Source organism: Saccostrea cucullata, unplaced genomic scaffold (assembly GCF_032062105.1).
Source record: "Saccostrea cucullata isolate Sc308-1 unplaced genomic scaffold, CSIRO_AGI_Scuc_v1 ctg599, whole genome shotgun sequence".
NCBI classification, from domain to species: Eukaryota; Metazoa; Mollusca; class Bivalvia; order Ostreida; family Ostreidae; genus Saccostrea; species Saccostrea cuccullata.
This window is the reverse complement of record NW_026938938.1, coordinates 545,080-561,282: the sequence shown is the minus strand read 5'-3', so window position 1 is coordinate 561,282 and position 16,203 is coordinate 545,080. Positions and strand designations below refer to the sequence as shown.

General features: G+C 33.6%; 2 protein-coding genes across 3 annotated transcripts in view; one reads left to right on the top strand and one right to left on the bottom strand.

Annotated features, from left to right (window-relative positions):
* The window catches only part of LOC134251912 (uncharacterized), a 154,251-nt gene that overhangs the window by 93,583 nt on the left and 44,465 nt on the right, over positions 1-16,203 (top strand). The window lies entirely within an intron of this gene.
* Positions 1-16,203, bottom strand: part of LOC134251873 (sodium- and chloride-dependent taurine transporter-like) — a 56,520-nt gene that overhangs the window by 35,312 nt on the left and 5,005 nt on the right. Inside the window, exons 1-2 of one of the 2 annotated variants that reach the window (XM_062734295.1) lie at positions 4,439-4,537; positions 2,222-2,461 (exon numbers count right to left, since the gene is read on the bottom strand). In XM_062734295.1, coding sequence (XP_062590279.1) covers positions 2,222-2,459 — 238 coding nt within the window. In that variant the 5' untranslated portion in view covers positions 2,460-2,461; positions 4,439-4,537. Of the gene's footprint in view, positions 1-2,221; positions 2,462-4,438; positions 4,538-16,203 lie in introns of those variants that run through there. The other variant, XM_062734296.1, reaches the window with a different exon arrangement.

The following is a 16,203-nucleotide window of genomic DNA, read 5'->3' as shown; positions in this document are numbered from 1 at the left end:
GGACCGTAATGAAACGTGCAGAACGTGTAAAACGGAAACTAGCCGTGACAGAACGCGGACTAAACTGTTAAAACGTGAATGGACCGTGAGATGAATGGAAATATATTTGATTTCTGTTACTTGATTACGTGCTGTCGCGTTTTGTTGCGTTTAAATACTAAGTTTCAGCATCTGCAAGTGGCCGCCGTGTGTATTTTTGATGTTTAAAAATCTGGAGATGAGACAATTTATGTGAGACGTTTCCCGTAACCCTTTTTGCCCTTCCCGTTTTTTTAGGTGGCCAAGATTGCCGTGGCTCCGTACCATAGTAAACGTAGCATACTAACTGGGATGTATTTTTATATGTTTGTAACATTTTCTTATCATTATCCAACAACATCAAAATAAAGTGCCGCGCCACAGCATGATACGCCCGTCAAAAAAATTGCAATTTTCTTGAACAGTTTAGGTGTAAGAAAATCACCTCAACCTTGATTCTAAGATTTCGATGATTTTTCCATTCCTTAAAATATTTATCCATCCCTTGTGATGTAGGCATCAATTATAATAAATTATTACATCACTGATAATTTCTGTGCTGGTTTCTTAGACCTTGTCATTGCCCATCATTTTTTCTTAACAACTTAATCTATACCAAATTAATTTTGAAAAGAAAAGGCTGGCCATCAAATGACATATGTTATAAACTGACCAGCAGTTCTTCTGTCTAATCCCCAAAGGGTTGCTTAATCAGAGCGACTGAGACAGCTAGCCTTCCTACATTGAACTCATTAATTAATCTTTAACTGGATGCTTGTCTACTCATTACTACCAAGAGATGAATGGGTCTGCACTATCTACTATAATTTTTTCTTTAAAACATATAAAATACTCAAAGATTTTTTTGGGGGGTTGATTTAATTTCCGATTGTGATTATATGGACATGCTGGTTTTTGAATTAATAATATTGCATAATATCAGATTAGTCTATAATGCAATATCAAATTACCGGTAGTTAATTTAATTACTTTTCATCAAATTCATTTTAAAACTTAAGCTAGTCAACACGAGCTATAGTCTATTTTTAATCAAACAGTGTGTATAGATAACACCAATGCTCTGTCAGTTAGATCCTCGCACTCAAAACCCATTAATTTCTCTCTAATTTGACATGCAATTTTCTGTTATCAAAATTCTTCTTGACCAGTGGATAATTACACTCATGGGAGAGGTAGGATTTCTCTAACATACATTATATTTGTTATAGATTGCTGTCAAGTATATGCTTTAAAAAAATATGTATTTTCTTGATTTAACACTTTTTTAATAAGGACAGTGCAATACTCTTACATTATTTGGGATGTGTAAATGAACAGTAAAAAGACACATTTTTTTTTTAAATTTCACTTAAATTAAAGGTCACAGTGACCTTGAAATAGGTCGCGACACACCTTCTACCTAAGATGCATAAACTGGCCAAGTGTGATTGTAAGTCTTATGGTTTTCCTGATGGGCCGGAAAGGATTTTTCCATATTTGGCTATAACTTCTTAATTAAAGGTCAGAGCGACCTATTTTTGTGCGCGACACACCTTCTACCCAAGATGCATCAGATGACAAAGTTTGATAATCCTAGGCCTAGTAGTATTAAAGTGATGAGCCGGAAACGAAAAAGCTAACAGACAGACGGACAGACAGACAGACGGACGGACACGAAGCCTATAACATAATACGTCCCGTCTTAAGACGGGCGTATAATGATACAGACAATCTGACACTGATATTATTCAAGATTTTTTCTGCATTACACTTGATGATCTGACATGTACGCACACTATGCCTCCTCTAACCTAACCCATGGTTTGATAGACATATTTTGACATTCTGAACACTGTTAGGTCAGTTATATTCGTAATTTTTTGTTGAGGGATGATGATATAACAAACCTTCTAAACAAACACATTTCAGTTATTTTTAATGATAAACTTTGGAACTAATTTGAAATATTTTGAAGGTATGTTTTTTAGGGGACAGGGTGTGGGCTTGGATATCCACTTTTCACGAGTTTTCTTTGTTGAAACATATATTCTTTATATACAAATAACATCAACACTATTTAAACCATGTAGATTCTTATAATTTGCTATTCATACATATCATTGCATCAAATTACAAAGGAAAACGTGCTTCAGCGATATTTTATTAATCAATTAATGCTCAATAAATTGCAAAAAGTACATACCCCCTCCATTTCTGTAACACAGAAAAGGAAACCTCCACACGTTCCCTAGACCGACAGAGAACCCAATGCAGGCCAACAGGAAGTCCAGTTTGTTTGCCCATACTTCCCGCCGTTTGAGCTTGGGTCCGTCACTTGACGTCGTGGCGGAGCCGTCCGAGGAGAGCGCTTCCGCTTCCTGTTGCTTCCACGACACCGGATCTCCCTCAGGGGAGTAGCCGTTTTGTTTGGAATCACTCATTTCTAGTTAAAAGAAAATGGATCTTGTCTTTATTTATTATAAGTACTTTGATGTCAATGTAAATGCTTTTGGTTAATCGTTACATGTAGTTAATTTGCCCTCACTTTGGCCATTAACTCAATTTCAACAATTAGATCAAACCGCAAACACTTTACGCTGTAGAAATTATGAAACAGACATTATATATTGTGAAGTATTGTGTTATTGATCAATGTACATTGTTAACTAGAACAACTTGTCTCTCCTGGTGGCATTTGGTATAGAAGATATCGATACTTTGCCATTGTCGATAAAAAATAGGTTTAATGTCAGACATACCGTTAACAATTTGCAATGTAAATATTAGCTTTGCTACTACCCTCTGACAAAACCAATATTGTTGATCATTTGAATAATTCAGATAAACTATAGTTCATTAAATCCATTCATCTTTAGTCGAACTCTATCCAATAAATCCAAATATTGATCTGAACTAAAACTACTTGTAGCTAGAAGTCTATTTAATGCTTTTGTTTTGTTTGTCTTTGCATGGCTATAGGGATCGAGGTCTCTCGTTGTATTTAACTTAAACAATGGTTTTTCTACAGCATACCCTGCATCAAATATATACTAATATTGTTCTCTACTGCTAGTTATATATGGGGATTTAATTATTTCAATGCCCTGAATCACTCAGACATGTTTTATTAATCGGTACAATCACATAACAAATAGACCTAGAAACCAACAACAACATTGGACCGATTGCACTTTTTCAAAGTGCAAATGTTAGTTTTTATGGCTTGATAATAGTATTTTAATGCTTTCAAGTTGATTTGGTTAACCCCAACTACTCGATAAATACAAGACTTAAAAACTTTCACTTCCATATCAAAAAGTTTAGCAGATAGTGTAAAGTCCTTTTAAGATAATTCAAAAGACGTAATATTCCAAGTTTGTTTCAGATTATTTTGCAGAGAAAGGATGGTTTAGCTGAAAACACCAAAAATAAAATGAAGATGGATTATCCCCCTCACTACTGAAATTGCCTTTATCATTCCCTTTTATTCAATAACCCACAAAAAAAACACCTTTTAATAGTTTTTTTTTTTAATGGAGAGACATCTCTTTTACACAAAAGCTATCATTTCAGCATGCTTTTCCGCCTGTTCTTTTTTTATACTTGGTTAAAAAAAGTAGAACACGTGCTATCAATTCTATTTGTTTCCTGTATATGTCAGAGCGAATTCGTCTTACGGAGACATCCCCTTTATTCAATCTTGTTGTACTGTATAAACTTACTTCCCTCTTTACATGTTTGAGTTTTGTTTTGAACATCATTAGTATTATACATTTATCGAAGACCTGTTCTATGAATATTTGTAAATTTCAAAACATATTTATATATAAACACACGTAAACTTAGAGACGGAAATTTGTTATCTTCTAAAGAGTAATGTTATATAAATCCTTAATCGATACACATTCGTCTTTCCGAGAATTGTGCTATAATTTCAAACCTTCATTCGTTAGATTTTAACTATCATTGTTCATGGAAGATATACCACAGACTTACCAGTTATTTTAATAATCTATTCAACAACGGGTTTAAAGACAGGCCTCGAATATATCTATGTTAAGATTTTTCCTGCTAACATGCCGTGTACAATGCCGACAGGAAACTTTAGAGGATTATTTTTTTTCCATAATACAACTTTCATCGATTTTTTTGTACAAGGGAGCAAGTTCATTTATTTTTTTTCTTCTTCACAAAATTAACATCATAACGTGAAGTGTCCTATACATGGTTTTTTATCGAAGCCGTGTATCATACAGAGTTATATTTTCTTCCCCCTCGCAAATTGTTTCCATGTTGAATGGAAATTTACCGGCTTTTTAACATTTTCATGATTCATTGATTCTGCTTTATTAAACTGTGAAGTATTAATAAAACTTAACTTTAAATGAAAGAAAAGACACAAAGTGAAAGCCAACCTTACCACGTTTAGTATAGTCTGGACTTCCTACGCTAGCCAAGGCGAGATTGGTAGTAAATTAGTTACGAGTTATTTATGCTGGCCACTCGTGCTGCAAGGTATTATAATGAATAGCTATGCTCGCGCAGTCTAAATAGTCACGTGGTTTTCATTCACATGTGTGAAACTACTACACATACATTATACACACTAAGGAGCACAGATATAAAGATATCTTTTTGACAGAGATACTTTAATGCTGTATTAGCCTATTTTAATTTTTATAAGTTGAATGTGGAGGATTTACACATAAAAGCCGTTACTTTAGAAATGTTTAAAGGCCTTATTTTAACTATAACGTTTACATTTGACTAAATCTGTAAAAGTACCTTGCAGTATTTCGCCAACATCAGTTTAACTAACTTGGTCACTTTATTCATTTATTTTTTTAAGCATAAGAATTTGTTAAAATTTCACTATTTTCCGAAATCCATGTCATCGTAGCATATTAGGAGTAAATTACTTACGTCTATTATGTAGTAACAAAGCATTCATTGTCTACTAAATTTATTATCAATTTTTAATTATACTGTTCGACCTATATGGGTACATGTTTTAATGTAATATAAACGATTATTAATCATCAAAACATTAGTCATCGAATCACATTGTTATCATCAGGGTCTTGAATAAACAATTTAATAGTACAATGTCTTCAGCTGTACTTGAATGCGAAATATAATAATTATGATGATTTACTTAATTCATATACCCTTATTACGCCCCTACAACCGAACAAGACAACGGACGCATATATTCTTTTCAGAAGATATTCCTCTTTATGACGTTGTAATAAATCTAACGCAAGGCGCGTTGGATTTATTACGACGTCGGACTTAAATGAATATCCTGTTCATATACGAAGTGTTTATACCGACGCTTCGAAATTATCGTATATTGTTTTGAATTTTAAGAAAACAATCAACATTGATCTGTTAATAAATATTTTCACACATACTTGGTAGTGTGGCATAATAAAGAAATAATATCGTGTCTTCGGCGTGTGATTTATATATTCAAAATCTATATTTTTGGAGTAATCATGCTAAATGTTTGTCAACATTCGGCTCAACGAATAGATTTTTGACGATAGACTTTGCAAAATGCTGACTTTGTATGACACTGTTGATATCCTTGTTTAATTAACGTATTTGTCAGTAGCCTCGTATTAGACATTGTTTGTTCGTAGCACACTCTTGCTTGTCAAATCAACTAGAAGTCATAAACTCTATATGCAGGTGATAATGGTATGGAAACTGGCGTTTAAGAAGTTGGAGTCATCGTGTTAATATTATAAAATTTTGTTGTTAGTTTACCATAAACGTATTTTACTAGTAAATATCAAATACATTAAAATAAATAAATATATGTACCAGACTCGGTAATATGTTAATTTAATTCTGCGTTCAAATTCCTAAATATTTTACAAATATGATATTTGGATAAAAGTCAAAATATTCCGAAATTTATATCAATATAGGTATCGATTCGCATTGCAAACATCTATTCTGCAAAACAAATGAATCGCAAATGACTTAAAATCTTGAATAATATAACATACGCATCAAACAGACAATTTAAAACGTTAATCTGTATAATAGATGATATCCTCTGAAATCCTACCCCATGTGATTGTTTTGGCCAATATATTGTTTTCAAGATACAATGCCCCAAGACGTAAACCCTTCCAAATGTTTGTACAATTACGCGGTTATTCTAATTAAATGTTTATAAGTATAAAACTGATTTTTTAAAAAAAATTAATAAAAATCTTTACTATCATAAAGACCATAGATAGGTTCTTAACAGGAGCATGTTGTGTTAATTGATCATTCGTCCCTACACCAATGTTTAACGACAAATCGTCTTTTTTTCTTATATTCAAGAATGTACGATGGTACTTTTGAATGTCTAGTAAAAAGACTTGAGACACATACAAAATTGTAAATACATGTATAAGCAATTTTTCATTGAACATTTTTCAAATGGATAAAAGATAACCACGGTACAATAATGAGTATATACAACATCGATCCAAAGCTAGAAGAGGCCAGATCTTCCAACATGCAAGAAATTCATGATTGGAAAAAGACTGAGATCAATAATTATTTCCAGTTTTCACCGGAATCTGGAAGCTTTCAGGCAGTTTGATTTCGTAATGAGTAACTCCAATAAAACATTTTTTTCTTTTTTCCGGAAAACAGCTTTCATCTTTACCAGGCAGCTACGACTTTCATATATAAATGTATTTACAAAATTGCTTGCCAAGTATTTTCGCAGGAAATCAATAAAACATGGAGTTGATTTTTTAATTGTCTAACGATCGGTGATGGGAGTTTTGGATGCGTGAATAATTCAACAGACCCGCCAATCACAAACCATAGCGGGTAGTAACATGCCGCTTACAAGTCAAAGACTTGCGTACACATGTATTTCTATTCACATGCAAAACACCATTAAATTGTGCATCGGGCAGAACTATATATATTTTTGAAGGGTTATTCAGTCAAAACACACACTAACAAGCTAATTTAGAGAATCTGTGTACCACAATAAAGAAAAAGAGAAGAGAATGTCCTTTCCCGGTGGGAGGGGGGGTCTAGGTGGTGGGGTATTTTAAGAAGGGTGGGAGGGGAATAAGGAGTTTCGGTATAAAATTTAATCGAAAAAAACTTAAAAGCTTCTTCAGATCGTTTAAACACACACGCACTGAATATATGAATTAACTACCTTGACCTTTGACAGATATCGTTTGGTATAAAATGTCATTGCAAACACAATAGCTTCTCAAGATTGCACGCACTGAATATATGAATTAACTACCTTGACCTTTGACCCCCTTTTGACCTCAAAAGAGCGCATGATGAGACTGTAGCTCTACTGGTCTGTACGTATAACAAAACAAAAGTAGCACTTGGATTTGAAACTTTGCAACAGGCAGCAATAAATAGAATTATGTATCTTAGTGTAGTCTACTTGTGTGCCAAGTTATATTGAAATCAGAACAAAACTGTTGGAGGAGTAGTGTTTTAAAGGATTTTCACAGAAATTTATATTTTAGTAACTATTTTTAAAAACTGTAACCATGTGTGCAACAATATTGAAATGAGACGTTAGCGTTTTAAAGGATTTTCACAGAAATTTCTATTTTTAGTAACCATGGCAACAACGTTAATCGAAAACCAAAACTGATGCTCTAATTTAGGTTTCTTAGTGTAGTCTACTTGTGTGCAAAGTTATATTGAGATTAGACCAAAACTGTACGAGAAGTATTGTTTTAAAGGAATTTCACAGAAATTTCTATTTTTAGAAACCATGGCACACTGTTCCTCGAAATCAAAAACCGATGCGAAAAATTATGTATCTTAGTGCATACTACTAGTGTGCCAACTTATATTGAAATCAGACCAAATTTGTAGGAGGTGTAGCGTTTTGCAGGAAAATTTCACAGAATTTCTATTTTTAGTAACCATGGCAACACCGTTCATCAATATTCAAAGCCGATGCACTAATTTATGTATATTAGTGAAGTCTACTTGTGTGCCAAGTAATATCAGACCAAAACTGTAGGAGGAGTAGCGTTTTAAAGGAATTTCACAGAAATTTCAATTTTTAGAAACCATGGCAACATCGTTCATCGAAATCCAAAACCGATGCACTAATTTCTGTATCTTAGTGTAGTCTACTTGTGTGCCAAATTTATATTAAAATCAGACTAAAACTGTAGGAGGAGTAGTGAATTAAAGGAATTTCACAGAAATTTCTATTTTTAGTAACCATGGCAACACTGTTCATCTGAATCAAAAACCTATGCACTAATTTATGTATCTTAGTGAAGTCTACTTGTGTGCCAAGTTATATCAGACCAAAACTGTAGGAGGAGTAGTGTGTTAAAGGAATTTTACAGAAATTCTTCTGTTAGTAACCATGGCGATGTCGTTCATCGAAATCCAAAACCAATGCACTAATTTATGTATCTTAGTGTAGTCTACTAGTGTGACAACTTATATTGAAATCAGAACAAAACTGTAGGAGGAGTAGCGTTTTAAAGGAATTTCACAGAAATTTCTATTTTTAGTAACCATGGCAACACCATTCATCGAAATCAAAAACCGATGCACTAGCTTATGTATCTTAGTGTAGTCTACATGTGTGCAAAGATATATTGAAATCAGACCAAAACTGTAGGAGGAGTAGCGTTTTAAAGGAATTTCACAGAAATTTCTATTTTTAGTAACCATGGCAACACCGATCATCGAAATCCAAAACCGATAAACTAATTTGTGTATATCTAAGTGTAGTGAACTGTGTGCCAAGTTATATTGAAATCAAACCAAAACTGTAGGAGGAGTAGCATTTTGAAAAAAAAAAATTGTTTACAGACAGACGGACAGCTAGAGAGACAGACAGACGGACAGACACTGTCACAGACAGACGGACGGACGACGGGCGCATTACTATCGCATAAGCTCTTCTGTTCTTTGACCAGTAGAGCTAAAAATGCTATTAGATTTCATGATCACTTGAGTAATACGAGTTTTCCAAGACTTTAACCAAATAATCAGCCCTAGTAAGTACTACAACTCTTAGACCCACGTGATATGATAAATCAAAACTAAACCGACACGCATAGAATTCTAACTCTTGGGATGCCTACTACCTGTCAAGTTTCGAAGTTTGCAATGAAATGCATGGAGATAACGATCAATATATAGCTCAAAGGTCCATTCAAATAATACAAATCAGGAACAGGGCAATCATGGACCTGTGTAACATCAAATATGGGATCAGGTACCATGGACGAGTCGGCATACCCTGCGGACCAGTTACACACATCGTGTGTAAATAACGGTCTAACAAGTAACATTAAAAACGTCAAAGCACATTTGACTTAGATTGAATTTGCTGACAAAGTTTCTGTATCGACCATATAACTTTCAAAACGATGATTTTAAACGAGACTGTTGATATTCTGTTTTCATCAACATGTTTGCCAATATACTTTCTCGTTATAAAATTATTCATACGCAAGACATCATTTATGAAATAAACTGAGATATATACCACGTATACAGGTGATAAGAGTATATTGCTGCATAAGCAGGGGAAGTTGACGATTGAAAAGTTAATTTAAAAAACTTCCCGTTTATCATTAAGCTTTGTTGTTATATTACCATCAACGACTTTTTTTTTAGTAAAATAAAAAAAAAACATGAAACAGATGTCCCAGACTCTGTGGTATATTTCATTTCAAGCTCACTGGGATATATGAGTGGAAATAACTATACCGGTATTTGGCTTTTTGATATCATTAATAGCTGCTTTTTTAACCAGAAGTCTCTGATGAGACTATAGCTCTAATGGTCTGTACGTGTATAAAAGGAAAAGTAGCACTTGGATTTGACTTTTCAACAGACAGAAATAAATAGTATTTATGTATCTTTGTGTAGTCTACTTGTGTGCCAAGTTATATTGAAATCAGAACAAATTTGTAGAAAGAGTAGCGTTTAAAAGGAATTTCACAGAAATTTCTATTTTTTGTAACCATGGCAACATCATTCATTAAAATTAAAAACCGATGCACTAATCTATGTATCTTTGTGTAGTCTACCTATGTGCCACATTAAATTGAAATCGAACCAAAACTGTAAGAGGAGTAGTGTTTTAAAGGAATTTCACAGAAATTTCTATTTTTAGTAACCATGGCAAACAGCGTTCATCGAAATCAAAACCTGGTGCACTAAATTATGTATCTTAGTGTAGTCTAATTGTGTGCCAAGTTATATTAAAATCAGACCAAAACTGTAGGAGGAGTAGTGTTTTAAAGTAATTTTACAGAAAATTCTATTTTTAGTAACCATGATAACACCGTTCATCGAAATCAAAAACCGATAGACTAAATTATGTATGTTAGTGTAGTCTACATATGTGCTAAGTTATATTGAAATCAGACCAAAACTGTAGGAGGAGTAGCGTTTTAAAGGAATTTCACAGAAATTTCTATTTTTAGTAACCATGGCAACACCGATCATCGAAATCCAAAACCGATAAACTAATTTGTGTATATCTAAGTGTAGTGAACTGTGTGCCAAGTTATATTGAAATCAAACCAAAACTGTTCTGGAGTAGCATTTTGAAAAAAAAAATTGTTTACAGACAGACGGACAGACAGACAGACAGACAGACGGACAGACGGACGGACGCCGGACGCATTACTATCGCATAAGCTCTTCTGTTCTTTGACCAGTAATAAAACTTGAATTTCATGATCACTTCATGAGGAATACTTTTCCAAGATAACCAAATAATCAGCCCTAGTAAGTACTACAACTTTGCTGTTCTATGATAAATCAAAACTAAAGATTTTTCCATAGATATTCTTGGGATGCCTACTACCTGTCAAGTTTCGAAGTTTGCAATGAAATGCATGGAGATAACGATCAATATATAGCTCAAAGGTCCATTCAAATAATACAAATCAAACTTTGATGGACCTGTGTAATATTTAATTATCAGTCCTGGGGAGTATATGCTGACCAGTTACACACATCGTGTGTAAATAACGGTTAACAAGTAACATTAAAAACGTCATAAGCACATTTGACTTAGAAATTTGCTGACAAAGTTTCTTTTTAACTTTCAAAACGATGATTTTAAAAAATGTACATATTCTGTTTTCATATTTTGCCAATATACTTTCTCGTTATAAAATGTGTGTTACAGGATTATATTTTGAAATAAACTGTAGATATATAACGTATACAATGATATATGTATATTGCTGCATAACACACAGTGCGCTCTATTGAAAAGTTAATTTAAAAAACTTGTTTATCATTTTTGTTGTTATTTGTCAACTCTTTTTTTTTAGAAAAAGGATATAAACAGATGTCTAATTTGTGATATTTCATAAAAACTCAGAATATATGTGGAAATAACTATACCTGGAACTTTTTGATATTTTCTGTTTTATATTTCTCTGATGAATTTATTGAATGGTCAGCACATTTCAGGAAGTTTTCAAAATTTGACTTTTCAACAGACATAAATATATAGTATATAGTTCTTTGAATATACACCACCTGAGGATGCTTTGACATAAATATGACCAATCATGACTTTGCTGTTCTTGAGAAGATTTTTTAAAGGTTTTCCCTATACATTCTATGTAAAACTTTGACCGTCCATTGAGGCCCCACCCTATCCCTGGGATCATGATTTGAACTTGAATTTACACTACCTAAGGATGCCTCCATCTGACTTTCATCTTTCCTGGTCCAGTGGTTCTTGAGATTTTTAAACAATACCATTAATTTTTCAATAATTTATAATTATGGCAAACACCGTTCATCGAAATCAAAACCTGATGCACTAAATTATGTATCTTAAGGTAGTCTAATTGTGTGCAAGTTATATTAAAATCAGCCCTGTAGTGTGTTTTAAAGTAATTTTACAAAAATAAAAATGTGAAAAGTTCATCGAAATCAAAAACCGATAGACTAAATTATGTATGTAAGTGTATTCATATCTGCAAAGTTATAAAATCAATACAAAATAAAAGCAGTAGCGTTTTAAAGGAATTTCACAGAAATTTCCAGGTTTAGTGCCATGGACGGAGTCGAATCCCGTTTTGAGCCTCAGTGTTGTCACCCGTGTGCCGTGTGCTCTACTTGTGTGCATGTTATATTGAAATAACGGAAAAAATCTGTAGTCAATTTGAAAAATTGTATAAATAGATGGACTAACAATTGGTATGAAAAACGTTCTGTCAGCATTTGAGCTCAATAATAAATCATATTTTTCTGCTGATAAGACATTGTATCCCATAGAACTTTTGTAAAACCTTGACCTACCATTGTGGCCCCAACCCCCTGAGACGGCTGATATTCTTGTTTTATCAACTTGTTTGTCAATAACTTACTTTGTTTTAGAAATTGTTCATACGTAGAGCATGCTCTTGCGTATCGAATCAACTGAGATATATGTACTCCGTATGTAGGTGATGAAGGTATATTGCTGCATAAGTAAGGGAAGTTGATGATAGAAAAGTTAAAGTCATCACAAAATTTTGATCAGAAAAGCTCACTTTAGCCTTTGGGATCATGATTTGAACTTGAAACACTACCTAAGGATGTTTCTGACTTTCATCTTTCCTGTGGTTTTTGAGATTTTTAAACAACCATTAATTTTTCAATAATTCATAATCATACCAATTGTGCCCCGTTATTAGCAGAACTTTATCTTTGTTTCATTCATATGAAGCATAATTTGTTCAAAATCTTATATGTGAAAAAAGAAAACACTCGCTGTGGTCTTCAACTCGATATTTAGATATATCGACGAAGTATTGTCAATCAACAATGGTTTATTCCATTCTTATGTCGATACAATATATATTGTATCCCGATGAGCTTGAAATAAAAGGTACATGTATTACAGAGTCTGACACATCTGTTCCATATTTATATATTCTACTTAGGAAATATCTTGATGGTAATCTAACAACCAAGCTTTATGACAAACGATATGACTAATTCTTCAATCGTCAACTTCCCTTACTTATGCAGCAATAAGCCCGGCATAACTTTATCACCTGCATACGAGGTTTATATCTCTCAGTTGATTCGATATGCAAGAGCGCTTGCTCTGCGTATGAAAAATTTTTAAAACAAGGTAAGTTATCGACAAACAAGTTGCTGAAACAAGAATAACAGCAGTGTCGTTTAAAGTTATCATTTCGTAAGTTCTATGTTCGACACAATGACATTGTCAGCAATTACAATATATCATTAAGTCGAATGCTGACTGACGTTTTTCATACTAATTGTTAGGCCATTATATACACATTGAATTATATTGGTGGATTTTTTCCGTTTTCCCCCAATTTAAGGAGCACTCGGCAAGTGTGACCGGTCGGCAAGGAATGCTCACTTCTCCATGAAACCTGATCCCATCTCTAATGTTTTGGAGGTCCGTGTTTGCTCTGCTCCTATTTTGTATTGTTTTATGGACTTATGGTCGATATATATAATTTTCGAGTTGAAGGCCACAGTAAATGTTTTCTTTTGTACAAGATTTTAAATAAAGTCTTCTTCATATGAAATTAATTCTAAAAACAGGTCTGCTAAAACGGGGCGCAATTAGTACCCATAGAAATTCTAAGGTTGTTGGAAGACTTTATCTCCAAAAACAACATAGATATTGTCAATAAGAAACTGTGGCATCTTTTTATTATCTGCTTCAGAGTATTTCTATGTAAAATCAGAATGTTTTAAAAATAAATTTATGAAAATTGTGTATGTTCTTTAACATAAGAGCCAGTGGTTCTATTAATGTACAAACAAGAATGCAGACAAGAATGAATACTGTTTAACGATGGTAAGCAAACTATACGCATGGTGTCAAGGACCTATTTATTGGAAATCGTATGTACCGGTATCACGTCCCAGCGTAGAGGAAATTAATCTTATATTGAAAATGTTCAACTTTTACTCCTGCCCATCCAAAAGAAAAGATTAATAAACAAAAAGTTTTCGACCAAAATGCAAAATCTAGTTGGTAATTGAACATGATCACTTGTCTACAAAATGTAAGTAACTTATCGCTTCCGAAATGTTAGAATTGTACGTTTGTATTTTAGCATATATTAATAGATACAATAAAAATTTGAATAAGTAAAAGAGTTTAATGACTTTATGTAACATAGCTATTCATCTACATCCATCATGCATAGAAAGCAGCAAATTCCACTTCAATCCGGTCTCAAACACGTAATCAAAACCGCAAAGGTGTGAAAACGGTGTTAATGCACCATAAACAACACGTCGTGGCTCCCTTACAGTGGTACTCGTACGATGATGCCACAGGTAGCAACAGAAACCAATGTTAAGATGGGATGCCTGCATAGCACATCAACATAAAACAAAAGGGCTATACATCTACCGCACTAGTTTTCTGTAAAATATAAAATGACTGGGAAGTGAATGAAGTGGTGGAAGAAGAAGAAAGGGTAAATTAGGACGGAAAATTATACCGGGCCTCAGAATCATGAAACAGACTTAGACTTAGGTCAAATTTTCAATCGTCTTTACAATGTTTATTAATAATTGAATTGATCTAAAAATTTGCAAATTACAACATCTTTATGAATCAAAATTGAAACACATTTCAATTTTGATCTGTTTGCCTTCTATAAAATTTTAAGTACAACATGAAGATGTTGACTTAAGCTTAAGATGTTTTATGATCCCGGGGCCGGGTAATTTAAAAAATTGAATATATTATGCAGAAGACTGCAAAAAGTCTTACGTGCAACAAGCAAAATTAGGAGTATGCTATATGGAATCCAACTGAATTTGGATACTAAACAAGTGAAAGGCTTGGAGTCCTCTGCATACAGTTGTATCTACTGATGACTATATAGTGAGGTGGCTGAGGATACATAGGACATGTACCAAGCGATCCATCAATTTGAAATAATTTATATTGATAATATTGTGCACCAGTGGGTGATACGCCCTTCTAAAACATTATGATGCATTTCTATTTGTGTATAACTAAGTCACAAGCTGAGTCCCTGTAATCTGCAACTACTATCATGAAACAAATTGACTAAACATACCTACATCATCCATGGGATTTTCTGTAACGTACATTCAGCCTAAGTCTACCGAGGTCTTAGTTTTTAAGGCTGTATCCGAAAGACCCACAGGCTTCACTTCAAAATGCCGAGCGCCTGGGGAAGGAACAGTTGCTACCTATTTTTATAAATTTAGGTCGTCGCCTGATTCGAACACACTACCTTCTGATCGAGAAGCGCTCTACCAACTGAGCTTACATGACAGTCCTAGTGTCTGGGATAAGTGAGAATCCCCTACTGACCGGTCACACTTGCCATAAGCTGCTTGCATGATCGTGAAAAACGGAAAATATTCTTAGACAATTCAGTATGTGAACAACGGCCAAGCAATTCGTATTAAAAACGTCAGTCATCATTTGACTGACATTTGTACTTATAGATTATATTTGCTGGCAAGGTTATTGTATCGACCATAGAACTTGCAAACTATGACTGTAAAACAAAATTGTTGATATTCTTGTTTCATCATTTTTGTCAATAGCTTACCCTGTTTAGAAATATTTTTTCTTAAGAAGAGGAGGCTATTGCGTATCGAATCAACTGAGAGACATAAACCGTATTTGCAGGTGCTAAGGGTATTTCGCTACATAAGTGAGAGAAGTTGATGATTGAAATGTTGGAAGTCATCACGTTTATCATAAAGATCTTTTTTAGGCCATGACACACCTTAACCGAAAAGTGTATTAGCATTAAAGGTTTTTAGTGAGTCTTGATATGTCACTGCAAGATACGAGGTCAGTCAATGTTATATACTTTTGGTTGATGAAGCTCTCCAAGCTGATTCTAAGTATTAAACTGTAGAAATATGATTTGGAAATACATTGACTTTTCATAGACGTTAAATGTTAAAACAAGGCCGAACAATGTCAAAGATTTTTTTGAGTAATGAAAGACATTCCCAAGATGTATCAACTGACAAGTTTTGATGATTCTATGTAAGAGATCGTGCAGGATATAATTCGGAAAGAATTTATCCCGACTATATATACTAGTAATTAAAATCATTCATTGTGATATACTTTTGGATCATGGCATACCTTTCCCCAGCTGATATAGTTGAGGGTTTTAGGAATAACACTGTGATACAGAC